This window comes from Dipteris shenzhenensis, chromosome 25 (genome assembly GCF_047967505.1).
Source record: "Dipteris shenzhenensis isolate YYH24624 ecotype China chromosome 25, Dip_SZ_1.0, whole genome shotgun sequence".
Lineage (NCBI taxonomy): Eukaryota > Viridiplantae > Streptophyta > Polypodiopsida > Gleicheniales > Dipteridaceae > Dipteris > Dipteris shenzhenensis.
In genome coordinates, this window is record NC_141620.1 from 45,841,553 (window position 1) to 45,856,815 (window position 15,263).

A 15,263-nucleotide genomic window follows, 5' to 3' on the forward strand; every position below is an offset into this window, starting at 1 on the left:
GGGAGGGGAGGCTGAGCACAGAGAGAGAGAGAGAGAGAGAGAGAGAGAGAGAGAGAGGTGGGGAGAGGGCTGAGAGTGGAGAGCCGTGCGGAGGAAGCGAGGGAGGGAGAGCCTGTGAGTGGAGAGCGGTGAGGGAGGGAGAAGCTGCGAGTAGAGAGCGGCACAGGGAAAATGTAGGAGGCAGAGAGATTACGCAGGAGAGGGAGTTAATTAATTAAAATTTAAAGTTAGGTTAATCGGCCAATTGAGGGGGAGCGAAAACACGAGCACTAATTAATTAATTGCGAATAGGTAGGAGAAGCAAAATGTGAGAAAACAAGAGAGAGCAAGAGAGCTCCAAAACGTCTGAATAAAGGAAATAAGAAGAAATAACAAGCCTAAGGTTTTGTCTTAGTGACAAAACCTTATCCTAACTACTAACTGTAGTTAAGTGTCCTAACTGTGGTTAGGGGGGAAAACCTCTAATGAGGGAAAAGTGCCTTTGTTCCCCACATCCACCAGAGTATCATAGCAAGATCTCTTGCTTGTACTTGCCACCCCCGGTGCTCATTGCTCGGTACAGGTTCCTCGCAAGAAAACAAACTCTTTGGGTGAAACAGGAGCCAACCTGATGCGCGATAAAGTGAAATGGTTGTATGGTTCAACCATTTGTCTGGGGTCGAGTACGAATAGTATAGCCCCACACCTACTCAACACGGTCTCGCAATGCTCTAGCACACCCATGACATGTTCCAGCTGCTTGTCAACTACTACGACTAATGTTATAGCTCCCGAGGCCTCATTGTAGCTCCCGCTTGTTAAGCGACTCTGGCTCGAGCTCCATTTGCCCCTTGGAACAACTGCGACCTCTTCCCCCCAAGTTGAATTTGTGCTTCATCTATAGTCGAACCTGATTATAGGACCAACACTAGCATTTAGCTTTAGCCAATAGTTTGTGACTAGTTTTGACTTATAGGTATTATATTCAACTGCTCCATACAGGTGCGATAGGATATTGTTGCAATTCGACCAGTTTACAACTGCTTTAAGCCTCTAACCGGTCCATACACACCCGCAACAGACATGCGACTGAGCTACGACTGTTTTGAGCTTCTATGTCTTCATTTCATCGCCAAATCTTGCTGGATATATTGCCCTTACAGTCGCATTGGCACCTTGCAGCATTTTGACTTTCTTCAATCAATCTTGAATCTATTAGTGCCTTGCTTACTATGAGATCCGAGGGCGTTTCTATTGCCTCTTCAGAGATAGCTCTGGGGTTTTGTCCCGATTCCTCTCCTATCCAAACCAGAGATGTTTGGCGAGCTTCATTCATGAGTTAGTCAGGCACCACGAGAGGATACTTCGATCACGAAGACAGGAGCAAACTTCCTCCTTGGTAGATCCCTCTCAAAGCTCTATCACGGAGTTCTTCCTGCCATATCACATGGCCCCACACAAGACGAGGCCTTGACATGATCGTGACCCAGAGCCAGTGACCCGATAGCTTAGACAGAGAGTTGACGCGCATATTACACTTGGGGATATCCCCTCTCTGTTTAGAGTCGGAGCCCGGCCGACAGGAGTTATTGTGGCCCTTGTTAGGCGCAAAGCTATGACCAGGAGACCACAAGGCCGCACCCGTGAGCAGCCAACAGCACTCTATCGCCAATTTCATGCCTCCATTGCCCCATCCACATTGATATCCCGATGATGATGATGATGAGATTGATATGTAGTCGACCACTGACATGACTATGTTGTACTTAGTGCTATCGTTTTGCATTTTTGCATTCTTCATTGACGTGGATGCTCGTTTAGTAACTCCACCCTCACAGCTTGTTTTGTACGAGGTTTTTCATAGTCTCATAGACCCATCGGTCTTTCGAAGACTTTAATAAATTCTCTCTCTCTCTCTCTCCCCCCCCCCCCAGCCCTCCGCTCCCCTCACGTTTCATCACCAGCAGTCCGGTGTAGTCCACACCAGCACAAAGCCACCTAACAGCAAGAGTTGTGCCACCAGTCACCTCACCAGCGCTGGCCTGTCAGCAGCACCCTCCTAGTTAGCGCCAACCCGTCAGCCGGAGCAGGAGCTTTTAGCAAGACTCATGTTGCACGGTGTGGGCTGAGCCCCTAACCCAACCTTGGGGGTTAGTCACAGCAGGGGGTGCCCAATATACATGCAGGCCACCATGAATGGGGAAGCTAGGACGCCCGTGGCTTTCCCCAAGGTCAAGTCTTTTACCTTGACCCCGACCAAAGCCTCATACTCCTCAATGACAGCCGTCCCTTCGGCCCCCCCTTATGTGTTGCAAACACGCCTTCCCCATATGCCAAGAACTAACTACAACAGAAGAGAATGGTAAGCATCATAGACCCACAAGAGCATATTTGTTACCTACAGCAGGAAATCTGTGAGCTCAAGCTCAGACTTGCAGCTCTAGAGAGGAAAACAAATGCATGGGAAGGACAAGGAAAACAGGAAATAATTCACGAAGTATTGCAGATACACAATACAGCAGCATTCACACCACATATGGTGACTAAAGTCCAAGACTTGGTTACAACAGAGCTCAAATCAGTGAAACAGGAAATTACAGCAACATTGGATTCTAAAGTCAATAGATTGGATGTATATGAACAAGTACAAGAACAGGAAGAGGGTGGCTAATGCACGACTCAAACACATAGGGGGGCTACCAGAGGGCTGGTTTGAAAGGACAAGCTGGAAAATATCATAGAAAGAACCCCACAAATAGAGTGGGATGCTGAAGATGTAATAGCTGTCCTACACGAGGGGACACAAGCCAAAGTATGCTTTCAGAACAAGATGAAAAGAAGCAAGATTCTCAAGCAAACCAATAAGTTGAAAGGTAATAAAATATGGATAGCAAAGGAGCTCGCCCCAACTCAGCTCAAACTAAGGCCACTGAATTGACTAAAGTGAAGGATGCTCGAAAGGAAGGAAAATGGGCTGTTTAGAGAGATGGAGAGATTTCAAATCCAAACCTAAATACTCTCAATCTTAAACTGATGTAATGCAGGACAATCATCCTTTGTAGTGGAAAGTAGTTAACCTATAATAACTTTGTGAGTGCCATACACACTCCCAAGAGACTCTCAGTCTATAACTGATGTTTGGTGTTGACCTTTTTGGTGTGTGTTTTGACCCATAAGCCCGTGAGGCCTCCCAAAGACGTTAATATTTCCTTCTTTCTTTTCTCTCTCTCTCTCTCTCTCTCTCTTTTTTTTTGTGAAACCAAGAAAATTATATTATGTAACATTCATTTACATCAGGGCAGTGCTCGAGAAAAGAGCCAATGCCCTATCCATCAGAAGCAGTAAAAGAAAAGCTGAATACAAGAAACATCCAAATCGTCCTCATGTAAGGCATCATATGAAGACTGCCGCAATGAGGCTCGGAAGAACTCATAAGGGTGCTGAAGGGGAGAATTCAGATATGCATGATTTCGCTGCAGCCAGAGGGTCCATAAGGCCCAGTATCTGATCCATTGAAAGAAAAGAGAATACTGTGACAAAGACACTCATAATTTGCCATACATCCAAAAAAACCTGTAGAACCTGTGTGCAGGAAATCTGAGAGATAAGAAATAGGAGATCTTGTCTAGAAGGTCTCTGGAATATGAACAAAACCACAATTACACACACACACATACACACACACACCAAAACCTGAGACTCCTACGCACATACGTTGTACGATGCCCTAACCAACCAGCACCCGACCTCTCACATGTGCCATGCCCCACTTCATGCATGCTTTTCATAACCGGCGGTTTCAAACACGTAGCTCGGAAGCTTCACAATGCCTGGCAAAAGATCATGAGGGACTACACAATGAGTTTATTGCATGTGGGATAGATACCTTGGTCCGATCCTAGCAAAGCTCTTCAATGAAGCAGTTTGCACAGGCTTCCCACACACTTGGACCCCATCACACCCATACACAAGTCATCTATGCATTATTATTGGACCATTATTATTGGACATGTTATGTCCAAAATCTATGCATCAGTACTCGGCACAGAGTTAGCATGGTCGCAAAGCTTCGGGGATTTAGAGCCATCGGGCAGGCCGGCTTCCGAGAAGATCACGGGACCATGAACGATATACTCACTTAGGGAGATCATCGAGGAGGCTAGGGCATGCAGATAGAGGGTGTATTGTTGTTTTGTGGATTTTTGCAACGCTTTTGACAGAGTTCCAAGAGTCCGACTCATCAGACGCTTACAGGAGTTGGGATACGACCAGGAGATCATCTAGGTAGTCATGGCACTTTATGAGAGTCTTAGGCACGGTTCGTACTAGTACAAGATGGACAAAGGAGATCATGAGCACTATTGCGATCCAACCAGGCTGTCCGTTATCACCAACCTTCTTCGGCCTCTACATAGATGAGCTTGAGACATTTATCAGGACCCTGGGAGGGACTGCTTGCTCTCTAGCCGGATCCTTGCTTCAGACACTTCTATATGCAGATGATGTGGTCCTACTATCTTCCTCTGCAAAGGGGCTTCAGCGACATCTAGGTGCACTACATACTTTCTACGAGACACATGACTAGGAGAACCAAGGTCATGATCTTCAACACATCATGGGGAGTCATGCACACATAGCATTTTACCTTGGATGGGTTGCCAGTGGAGGTAGTTGCATCCTATACCTACCTGTGAATCTTGTTCTCCGGCCTAATTTTTACGATGCGACTAGTACTACAAGCTCGACTGAGTGGGGGGTACGATGCACTCGCCAAACTCGAGCCAACAGTGATTTCACTCTCGCTTCCAGGACCCTTAGCCAAGTCTCTCCTCTTCGACTCTCTGGTTCGACCCGCAGGTATGTACGGCGCCCTTGTTGGGGGCCTAATCTAGTAGAGACGAAGTGGGCTCGAGTTGAGAGACTTTAGGTTATCATGCTTTCACAGATGATCCACAGTAAGCCTTCTACACCACATCAAATAGTTCTAGCTGAGTTCGGGGCATCCCCACTACAGCTCGATGCAGCATTCCAACACATCACATATCTCGTCCACATTCAGCACTATGGATCTTGCACCACACGGCAACATAGGCCCCTGCTGGCTTTATGCTCCTCCATGACATTGGCAGTAGAGGGTGACCAAAGGTGTTGGTATGCACGTACTTGCAGATGAATTGAGAGCCTTGGGCTCAATATAGATAAGCTACCCCCCTTCCAATATGGCCCCCTCTATCCCACTCATATATCAAGAGGACCTCCTATAGTTACACACATTCAAGACTTGGTTGGCACCCCGCGTCACAGGGATGTGATTTTTGTATGCAAATAAACCTGTGGATACTTTGGCCTTGGGGGACTGGCCTAGAGGAAGTGCCAAATTCCTTAAATCCCCTGGGATTTGATGTTAGAAGTGGGACCAACCCCCAGGTGCAATTACTAGGCCCAAGTGCTAAGTTAGCAATAAGAGGGCCTAAACGTTAGGCCCAAGCGTCACCAACAAGAGTGGGTTAGAGGCATTAATGAGCCAAATGGCAGTCCTTTGATTGCATGTGCTTGCATGCACGTTTTTCTCTCTCTAACACGCATTTCGAGGTTCTCTCTTGATTGTACATTGATTCTCTTCCTGCCCGTGAGCATTTCCACACTTGCTTCACGCATTTCAAGGCTGTACGGCTTTTCAGCATGCATTTCAAGGCTGTACTGCTCTGCTTCATGCAGTCATCATGCATTTCAAGGCTGTACGGATCTGCTGCATGCATACCAAGGCTATTTGCTGGCTGTACGGATCTGCTGCACACATATTGAGGCTCCTTTGCTGGCAATACGGCTCTTTTCTCCTGCCCATCACCATTTTCCACACCTTCTCTCCTGCTGGTGATCATTTCCACACTGAATTCTCTCTCTCTCTCTCTCTCTCTCTCTCTCTCTCTCTCTCTCTCCGCTAACATCTGCGAGGATGTGTTGCTTCGTGGACTTCAGAAAGGCATTTGACACTGTGCCGCGTTTCAGACTCTTCCAGCGACTCCGTGACTTGGGATTCAATGGGGAGATTCAATGGGCGATCATGGCCTTGTATGAGAGAGTCACAGGTAGAGTCAGGACACGGGCGGGGCTGTCGGGGGAAGTACGCAGTACGATAGGGGTGAAGCAGGGGTGTCCTTTGTCTCCGACACTCTTTGGTCTCTATATCGATGAGTTAGAGATGTACATACAGACGATGGGTGGTACAGCTTCTTTACTGGCAGGATCCACGATACCGATTCTCCTCTATGCAGATGACGTGGTTCTTATTTCTTCCTCCCAGTAGGGTTTACAGGCACATCTCCATGCACTCCACAGCTTTTGTCAGGACAGAGGGTTGTCTGTAAACCTTGGGAAGACCAAAGTCATGGTCTTCAACACGTCATACCAGGTTTATAGGAGAGGCGAGTTCTCTTTCACATTTGATGGGCAGGAGGTGGAGCTAGTCAGGGAGTATACATATTTGGGTGCCACATTTAGAGGTCCAGTCTTCACCATGACGCATGCAGCACGAGATAGGATCAGTAGAGGGTATGCCGCCTTGGCTCTTCTCGAGAGGCAGTGTGCACAGTCACATTTTCAGCATCCCGACACGAAGTCCTTACTTTTCGATACGCTGGTGAGACCTGCAGTCATGTATGCTAGCCCCTTTTGGGCAGGAGATCTCAGGGTTGCAGATTGGAGACGAGTAGAGAGGTTACAGATCATCATGTTCTCCAGATTCATCAGAGCGAAGCCCACGGTACCGCATCAGATTACGTTCGCAGAGTTCGGAGCTACACCCCTAGCGCTAGATGCAGCATTTCAGTCAGTTACGTACTTGCATAGGATCAGGGCGCTCGGAGACTCAGCAGCAGGCAGAGCACGATTACCGTGGCTAGCACTGACATCCTCGCAGATGTTAGCGGAGAGAGGTCATACTTTTTGTTGGTACCACACACTCTCCACATGGCTCACCTCGCTGGGCTTGGATATGGATAGGCTGCCACCATTTCGATACAGCATAGATGCCCCTCGCCTCCCTCTCACTCGACATGAGCTCAGTCAGGTTATCAGGGCAGATTTGTTGCAGCTATACACGTTTCGCACTTGGGTTCATCCCACGGAGCTTCCTACGAAGATGGCCACATATCGTGACCATTTTCTCAGGATTTCAGAGGATGGCTTCATCATATCCCCAGGATATATCGGTGTTCATATGTCGCACTCACTCAGGATTGCCTTGGGCCAGCTCAGGGTATCTTCCCACAGATTAGACGTTGAGGCCGGCAGGATGCGTCGTACAGCTACCGGACATAGACCCAGGCGAGAGACTAGGATATGCCCTTGTTGCACTATGGGGGAGGTGGAGACTGAGGAGCACTTTGTTTGCAGATGCCCTTTATATTATGAGATCCGTGGCAGATTTCACTGTTTATTTGGGCACGGATTTGGACCTCTCTCTCGGATTATGGAGTATGAGGATCAGTATTGCTTAGCGTTGTTCATCAGGGAGATCACCAGATACAGAGAGAGATTCCTCAGAGAGCACCGTCGCATCCCTGCCAGAGACCTGGTTATTCATGAGGAGCAGGACGAGGCGCAGGACCATGAGCACAGAGATAGCCCATCTTGCCAGAGAGCACCGATGGTTCCACCCCGAGGATGTACATATGACATGATCCGGCAGCACCGCAAGATGATCTTACACAGAGGCCGTACCCGTCGCTTTATTTCTAGACGACGGAGGATGATGGCAGATTTTCGGAGGAGATTGCTCCATGGAGACTTGGCACCGCCAGCAGCCCATTTGACACTTGCCCAAATCTTCACACTCATGGCAGGAGGCATGGTCGATGGCCATGACTTCCATCATTTCTTTGGATCACAGACCCCTTAGGGAAGACGATGTTCCTCATATTCCATATTTTACATTTTGTATCTAGGCAATTTTGGTACTCAATTTTGGTACTCTATTTCATTTCATTTTGTATCTAGGATTTTTGTAGCCATTTTTGGCATCTTAGCGGTATTACGATGAGGCCACCTAGTTGGCGCATCGTTGATGATGTATTTTCCTTTCGGATGATTTTGTGTCCCATAGGCCATGTATGGCCTTCCGTGGACCTTTAATAAAATTTCTTTCTTTCTTTCTTTCTCTCTCAGATCCGTGGCAGATTTCACTGTTTATTTGGGCACGGATTTGGACCTCTCTCTCGGATTATGGAGTATGAGGATCAGTATTGCTTAGCGTTGTTCATCAGGGAGATCACCACATACAGAGAGAGATTCCTCAGAGAGCACCATCGCATCCCTGCTAGAGACCTGGTTATTCATGAGGAGCAGGACGAGGCGCAGGACCATGAGCACAGAGATAGCCCATCTTGCCAGAGAGCACCGATGGTTCCACCCCGAGGATGTACATATGACATGATCCGGCAGCACTGCAGGATGATCTTACACAGAGGCCGTACCCGTCGCTTTATTTCTAGACGACGGAGGATGATGGCAGATTTTCGGAGGAGATTGCTCCATGGAGACTTGGCACTGCCAGCAGCCCATTTGACACTTGCCCAGATCTTCACACTCAGGGCAAGAGGCATGGTCGATGGCCATGACTTCCATCATTTCTTTGGATCACAGACCCCTTAGGGAAGACGATGTTCCTCATATTTCATATTTTACATTTTGTATCTAGGCATTTTTGGTACTCTATTTCATTTCATTTTGTATCTAGGATTTTTGTAGCCATTTTTGGCATCTTAGCGGTATTACGATGAGGCCACCTAGTTGGCGCATCGTTGATGATGTATTTTCCTTTCGGATGATTTTGTGTCCCATAGGCCATGTATGGCCTTCCGTGGACCTTTAATAAAATTTCTTTCTTTCTTTCTTTCTTTCTCTCTCTCTCTCTCTCTCTCTCTCTAAGCTACCGATTTCTCATGTTGACCTCTTGCTTTGTGGACCTGCTCCCTCCTGGAGGAGTTCCAGCCGGGAATCAAGTCCTTGGGAGCTGGTCTGATGCCATCTAGAGCTGGTTCGAGCTCATTTGCTTTTGCTTCTCGACTCCATGGTCATATGTGCACTATTGGGGGCCTGGATAGAGAATAGGTGCAAGGCCATAGGTCGCCCCTCTTCCCAAGGACAGCAGATACAGTGATTTCTACCTTTATTTGGATTATTTTGGTCATTTTTGAAGCCCCTTGTAGCTTTATTGTGGTTCGAATTCCTCTCTTGGCCAATTTGAGCTATGAATAGGCACCCAACCACAGAGGGTGTGCCTAGATTGGTGCCAAAGGGCCAGATTTGTGAATTTCATCTTGCCTTGAGGTCACTTGTGCATTTGGGGATTTGTATTGTTGCATTATTGGCCTGAGAGGCTGGACATTGGATTTTGGGACTGCCAAACACTCTTTAGCAAGCTAGATGCCTTATGGAATGCATTGTTAGGTTTCAGTTGATCACAGACACTCGGGAATGCCTTAGCCTTGCCTTGGCAATTGGGCGCTATCTATTAAAGCCAAGAATTGCCTTGGTGGACAGTGGAATTGCCAGTGAGGAGGACAAATTCAAGGGAGAGCCCTTGTTGTAAAAGAGCACATTCCATTGACAGAAGAAATAAATAAATACCAAAAGGGGTGCCAAAGCATTTGGGACCAATCTGCCTCTTTTGTATATGGTGTTTTGAGCAGGGGCATTGTAGCCTCCCTTCCAATGTCTTAAAAGTTTATTTCTCAGTGGTTATTAACTAAAAGAAGTGGCTGAAAGCGAAACATTGTGGCTGTGATCAATGTGGATGTCAGATTAGTTACAGATTATTGCTCTTTAGTTTGCTAGAGGCCAGTTTGAGGGGCGCATTTGTATCCTATGCGATTCCTGAGAGATCAAGTTAGAGGTTTTGCTTTTAAGTTGCCTAGTGTACTACAAGATCGGAGGTTAGTACCGCTGCCTTTTCAGAGACAGCTCGGCTCCCTACCTAGCTTCCTCTCCTACCCTGACCAAAGATGTTTGGCAGCTTGGCGTAGGGAGCAGTTGCTCAAAGCATGTTGGGGAGACCATGACACACATCTAGACTCCACTCAGAGCATGGTCACCAAGTTTTTCAAGCCAGACAGTACTGATCAGCAGGACTCGCAGAGGCGGCGGCCATGGGGACCCAAGCTAGAGCCAGAGACATGCCGGACTCGCCATCGCATTGAGGCACAGATCACACCAGGGAACCTTACCTCCATGCTTACTAGACCAGAAGCACGACCCCCAGGAGGGACTGTGCATTTGTTTGCAATAGGGCTACAGCCAGGAGACTTGAACGAGTTGTACATGCCACCAGCGGGCAGTGCCCTATCATAGGATTTTTGCCCCCGCAACAACCTCACACATCAACGCCCCCCCTACTAGGGTTGACACTCTTGTTGGCTTCCACTTACAGAATTTTCTTTTTATGTAGCGACACCGTTATGGGTAGGATTATAATTTTTTATTTGTATTAGTCCTAGGTGTTGATCCTCATTTAGTGGCACCACCCATGAGTTCATTGTATCAGCTTCTATTTGTCTCATCGACCCTATGTGGTCTTCCGAAGACTTTAATAGATTCTCTCTCTCTCTCTCTCTCTCTCTCTCTCTCTCTCTCTCTCTTACACATTTCATTCTACATGAATGATAGAGAAACTCTACACATCTACCCCCAATCACTTGAAGTTCAATCATGGCACACTTATGTTGGCCTACCAACCAAAGGGAACTTGGTTGCTCCTCTTTGAGTCTCTTAATGGTTGCTGGATTCCACCATAAGGCCCACTTCTACATTATGAAAATGGTCATGACAAAACTCCATGAGTGTTTTGTGTTGGTGGAAACGTAAACCTTTGGTAGTCATTTTAGTTATCATTAAAAAAAGGGGTTAGTTAGTCTATGGGCACAAGGCAGTTGCATGGGATGTGTGGCTGTGCGTCGAGATATCTTGGAGGAGCGTTGACTTTTGTTGGTGAAACATTATGTTCATTTATGTCTCAACAGTTTATGGCGCAATCCTCTAGATTATTCTCGGCTGGTTTTAGTCTATCACCTATGATGGATTCCTGTGACTATCGCGGCTGCTACCCACTTCTACTCAAGCGTGTATATGATGGAACGGTGTTGTAGTAAGCAGCATCTCTACTCTTTCAATATGTAACCCTCCAACAAGCCGCATAGTGATGGCAAGGTTCAGTCATGGAGTCCTTTGCTGGTTTTCTCTATTCGCAATATAGTTCAGTTTAGTTTTCTTGTGTATTGTCATCTCCTTTCTCTCACTACAGATTTGGAATCTGAGTATTATCTATCATTGCATATAGTATTTTTTGGGTTTACATGATCATTTTGCATAGAAGTGAAAATGTAGCGAGATGCAACTGTAATTAAGAGCATAAAATAATGAGTGGATGTGTAGTGTGGCAAATATGTAATGGAGTGGTAAAAGGGAGAGTGCATTCACTCTTATTTAAATGCAAGCATCTGTTTGTAAACTTGATAATGATGGCAAGGGAAGGGAACAATAATGACCAAAATATCAGTGGGGACGGAAGCTGAAAGAGAAAGGGGGGCATGAATGCCACAGAACAAGAATTGTGCTATGCTGTGGCAAACAATACAGTTTCCAACCTAAGGGTAATTATACTGCTGCTCCTGTAAGAATACTAGGACGTTTCCATCTTTGTTGCATTCTTGCTCTAAGAAGATTGATGCACATCATCACCTCACCTCTTGGTTCAAGCAGCTGCATCATATTTTGGATGAGAGCTCACCGGGTCATTGGAGCAACATCTAGTGCATTTTGGATGAGAGGTCACCAGGTCATTGGAGCAACATATAGTACATTTTTATTCCAACAAATTCTTTTCAGTATGGGAGGGAATTTTCTATATTATATTGAGAGCACCAAGTCTATCTTAGTGTTTTGTTCGTGCAACGTACCCGATTCATTTCATATGTAGCCCTCCACAACGAACGGCTTTTACATTGTCCTTCCTGTTTCATTTCTACAAATTCACTTTTTTGAACAAAAATCCCTCCCTCTTTCCCACTGTGAGAGCTCCTTTAGTGTCTATCCCGATCTGACACTGACAAGCTAATGGCTCTCTGCTTTTCCTGTGCACTCACTACAGGAAAATGTGTTCTATTTGAGCTGTCTTTCCGTTCATGACATATTTTATGGCTGCTGTATTTTGAAAACGAAGTGAATTTCAGCACTCTTTGTGTTCCTGAGATATCTTCCTGTTTGCTGATTAGCTTGTGGTTATTCTGCGAGTTCTACAGTTGGATATGTGACTGTGTGCGTGGAATTTATCTTTTGCAGTCCATTTCTCTATGTTTTCCTCCGAGTGTGCATTTAGTGTGGAACGTAGGGTTCAAGGACTGTGACTGCCACTTCCAAAGTACTATATCATGGAACCAATTGGCATGTAATCCAGGATGGGTGTGTCGAGGAAGCTATCCAACTTTACGAGCAAACCCAAGATGAGGGGATAGAAGTAAACTGGGTCACATTTCGTTGCCTCCTCAAGGCATGTTCCAGCATACTCTGCAAATAAAATATAGTCAGAGAGGCATTTAGAGCGGAATTGTTTGCTCGGGGCTTTCCTAAAGACTACATGATGATTTTTGACCTGTTAAATGATATTCTACAAATGGCTATGAGTCAAAACCGGACCTGATTGTATATGAAGCATGGAAAATAGAGGTATTATTGACCTGGTGTAATTTAATTGTTTGAGTGTGCCTTTTCTAGCTTAATCTTGTTTTTTAAAACCATAATACATATAACATGACTGCTCATAAGGTGCCAATACATAAGTACCTTTGCAATTGGTGCCATCTCCACGGAGATATGCACGATCTGCATGGGAGGCTCTTTGACAATTCCACCAACCACAGGAACATGATAGTCCAGGCCATTTCTATTGTCGTAGATGCCTCCTCCCTCATTCTCCGAAAATACAAAATCCATCATATAAGCATCAAGTGGAACGCTGACTGCAAAGAAAGATCCAAATTAAAGGCCTCCAGAATAAAATTTTGAGGCTAATTCAATGTACACACAAAACTTTCCATAAATCGTTCTTTCAATGGTAAAAGTATCTTATAGTAGAAGTTAATTTTAAAATCCTGATGAGGAACACTGAATAGACAAATTGGCTGCTCCAGGATAGTGTATATGCAATAAACCTTACTAGTTTCCTTAAGAAGTGTACTGGTTCCTGCAGGTACCATTTTAACAGGAGGGAGAACGCCCAGCCCATGTGTCCAACGATTGAAAGAGACCCGCAACCAGACTTCTGGCTTTCCATTCAGAACAGTGTTAGATGGATTGTAGAATATAGTCACAGTTTTCCCAGCCTGGACATCAACCGGATCTGTGTAAAATATGTGTGATTGAGACCTGAGAAAAGCAAGCTTTGTCTTTGCCTTGAATTCTTCCTTCATACGCATGGTGTGCTCAGCCTGCATGAAGAAATTATACTCTTAAAAATAAAAACTGATTGGAGAAAACCAACACAGATGCATGCACATGTATATGCATATGTATTCATACATACTTATGCCGTTCCTAGGTTCAACAGTATTTTATTTTATCTTTCAATTTTTAGGGGTTATGATAGATACCCCGGGTTCTTCCCACAGGAGGTGTACTTTCATACTGACTTTAGTCTCTTGGTCTCGTAGCCTTCTTTGGCCTTTTGCAGACATCTCTCTCTCTCTCTCTCTCTCTCTCTCTCTCTCTCTCTCTCTCTCTCTATGGAGCCGTCGAATTACAGGACCATCATGATCGGCCACGTTATGGCCAAGATCTATGCATCAGTTTTGGAAAGCCGTATAAATGACCATGCCGAGACGACAGGACTCAGAGCCAGAGGGCAGGCTGGATTTCGCAGGGATCATTCGACACTTGATCACATCCTCACACTCAGGGCACTGGTAGAGGAGGCGAAGTCATGAAGGCAACGGCTTTATTGTTGCTTCGTGGACTTCAGGAAGGCATTTGACACAGTTCCGCGATTCAGATTGTTTCAGAGGATTCGCCAGATGGGCTTCAGTGTGGAGAGATACAGTGGGCTATCATGGCTTTGTATGAGAGGGACACTGGTCGGGTTCGGACACGTGAGGGGCTCTCAGAGGAGGTATGCAACACGATTGGGGTGAAGCAGGGTTGCCCGCTCTCTCCTACTCTCTTTGGATTATATATTGATGAGCTAGAGATGTTTGTACAGATGACAGGCGGTGTGGGCTCTACTCTCTCAGGATCCTCCATTCCTATCCTCCTGTATGCGGACGATGTGGTTCTCATTTCCTCTGCTGCTCAGGGCCTCCAGGCACATATCGAGGCACTCCACAGGTTTTGCCAGGACAGGGGGTTGACCGTAAACCTTGGCAAGACCAAGGTTATGGTTTTCAACACCTCTGATCGTATTTACAGCACGGATGAGTTTTGCTTCACTTATGACGGACAGCCCATTGAGCTTGTTAGAGAGTACACTTATTTGGGGGCAGTTTTCAGGGGACCGGTTTTCACCACAACATATGCAGCACGAGATAGGATTAGTAAAGGGTATGCTTCGTTGGCTCATCTTGAGCGTCAGTGTTTTCAGTCCCACTTTCAGCATCCCGATACGAAATCCTTGCTTTTCGATACATTGGTGAGACCAGCTGCGATGAATGCAGCTCCTTTCTGGGCAGGAGACCTCGGCGCTGCAAATTGGAGACGAGTAGAGAGGTTATAGATCATCATGTTCTCTCGGCTCATTAGGGCCAAGGATACAGTTCCGCACGAGATCATGCTAGCAGAGTTTGGAGCTACTCCCCTTGCATTGGATGCAGCGTTTCAGTCGGTCATGTATTTGCATAGGGTTAGGGAGTTTGGAGACTCAGCAGCAGGCAGAGCTCGGTTGCCATGGTTAGCACTTACATCTTCTATGGAGTTGGCACGATCTGGGGCCCGATACTGCTGGTACTTCAGACTCACTAGGTGGCTCACATCTCTTGGACTAGACATGGATAGACTGCCTCCCTTCCGATACAGCATAGATGCCCCTCATCTCGAGTTGACTCGCCACGAGCTTAGCCAGGTCACGAGAGCAGACTTGCTGCAGCTTCATACGTATCGCACTTGGATTTATCCCACGCAGCTTCTGACGAAGATGGCCACATATCGTGACCACTTCCTTCGGATCTCAGAGGATGGATTTGTCATTCCACCAGGCTATACAGGTATCCACATGTCCCACTCACTGAGGATTGCCCTTGGCC

The 15,263-nt window shown here is 46.3% G+C and overlaps 1 protein-coding gene across 2 annotated transcripts in view; it reads right to left on the reverse strand.

The window, feature by feature from the left end:
* SS3 (starch synthase 3) overlaps positions 1 to 15,263 on the reverse strand; it is a 152,048-nt gene that overhangs the window by 73,501 nt on the left and 63,284 nt on the right. For both annotated transcript variants that reach the window (XM_087396091.1, XM_087396090.1), the window contains exons 5-6: positions 13,190 to 13,460; positions 12,817 to 12,992 (exon numbers count right to left, since the gene is read on the reverse strand). In XM_087396091.1, the coding sequence (XP_087252217.1) occupies positions 12,817 to 12,992; positions 13,190 to 13,460 (447 nt within the window). The remainder of the gene's footprint in view (positions 1 to 12,816; positions 12,993 to 13,189; positions 13,461 to 15,263) is intronic.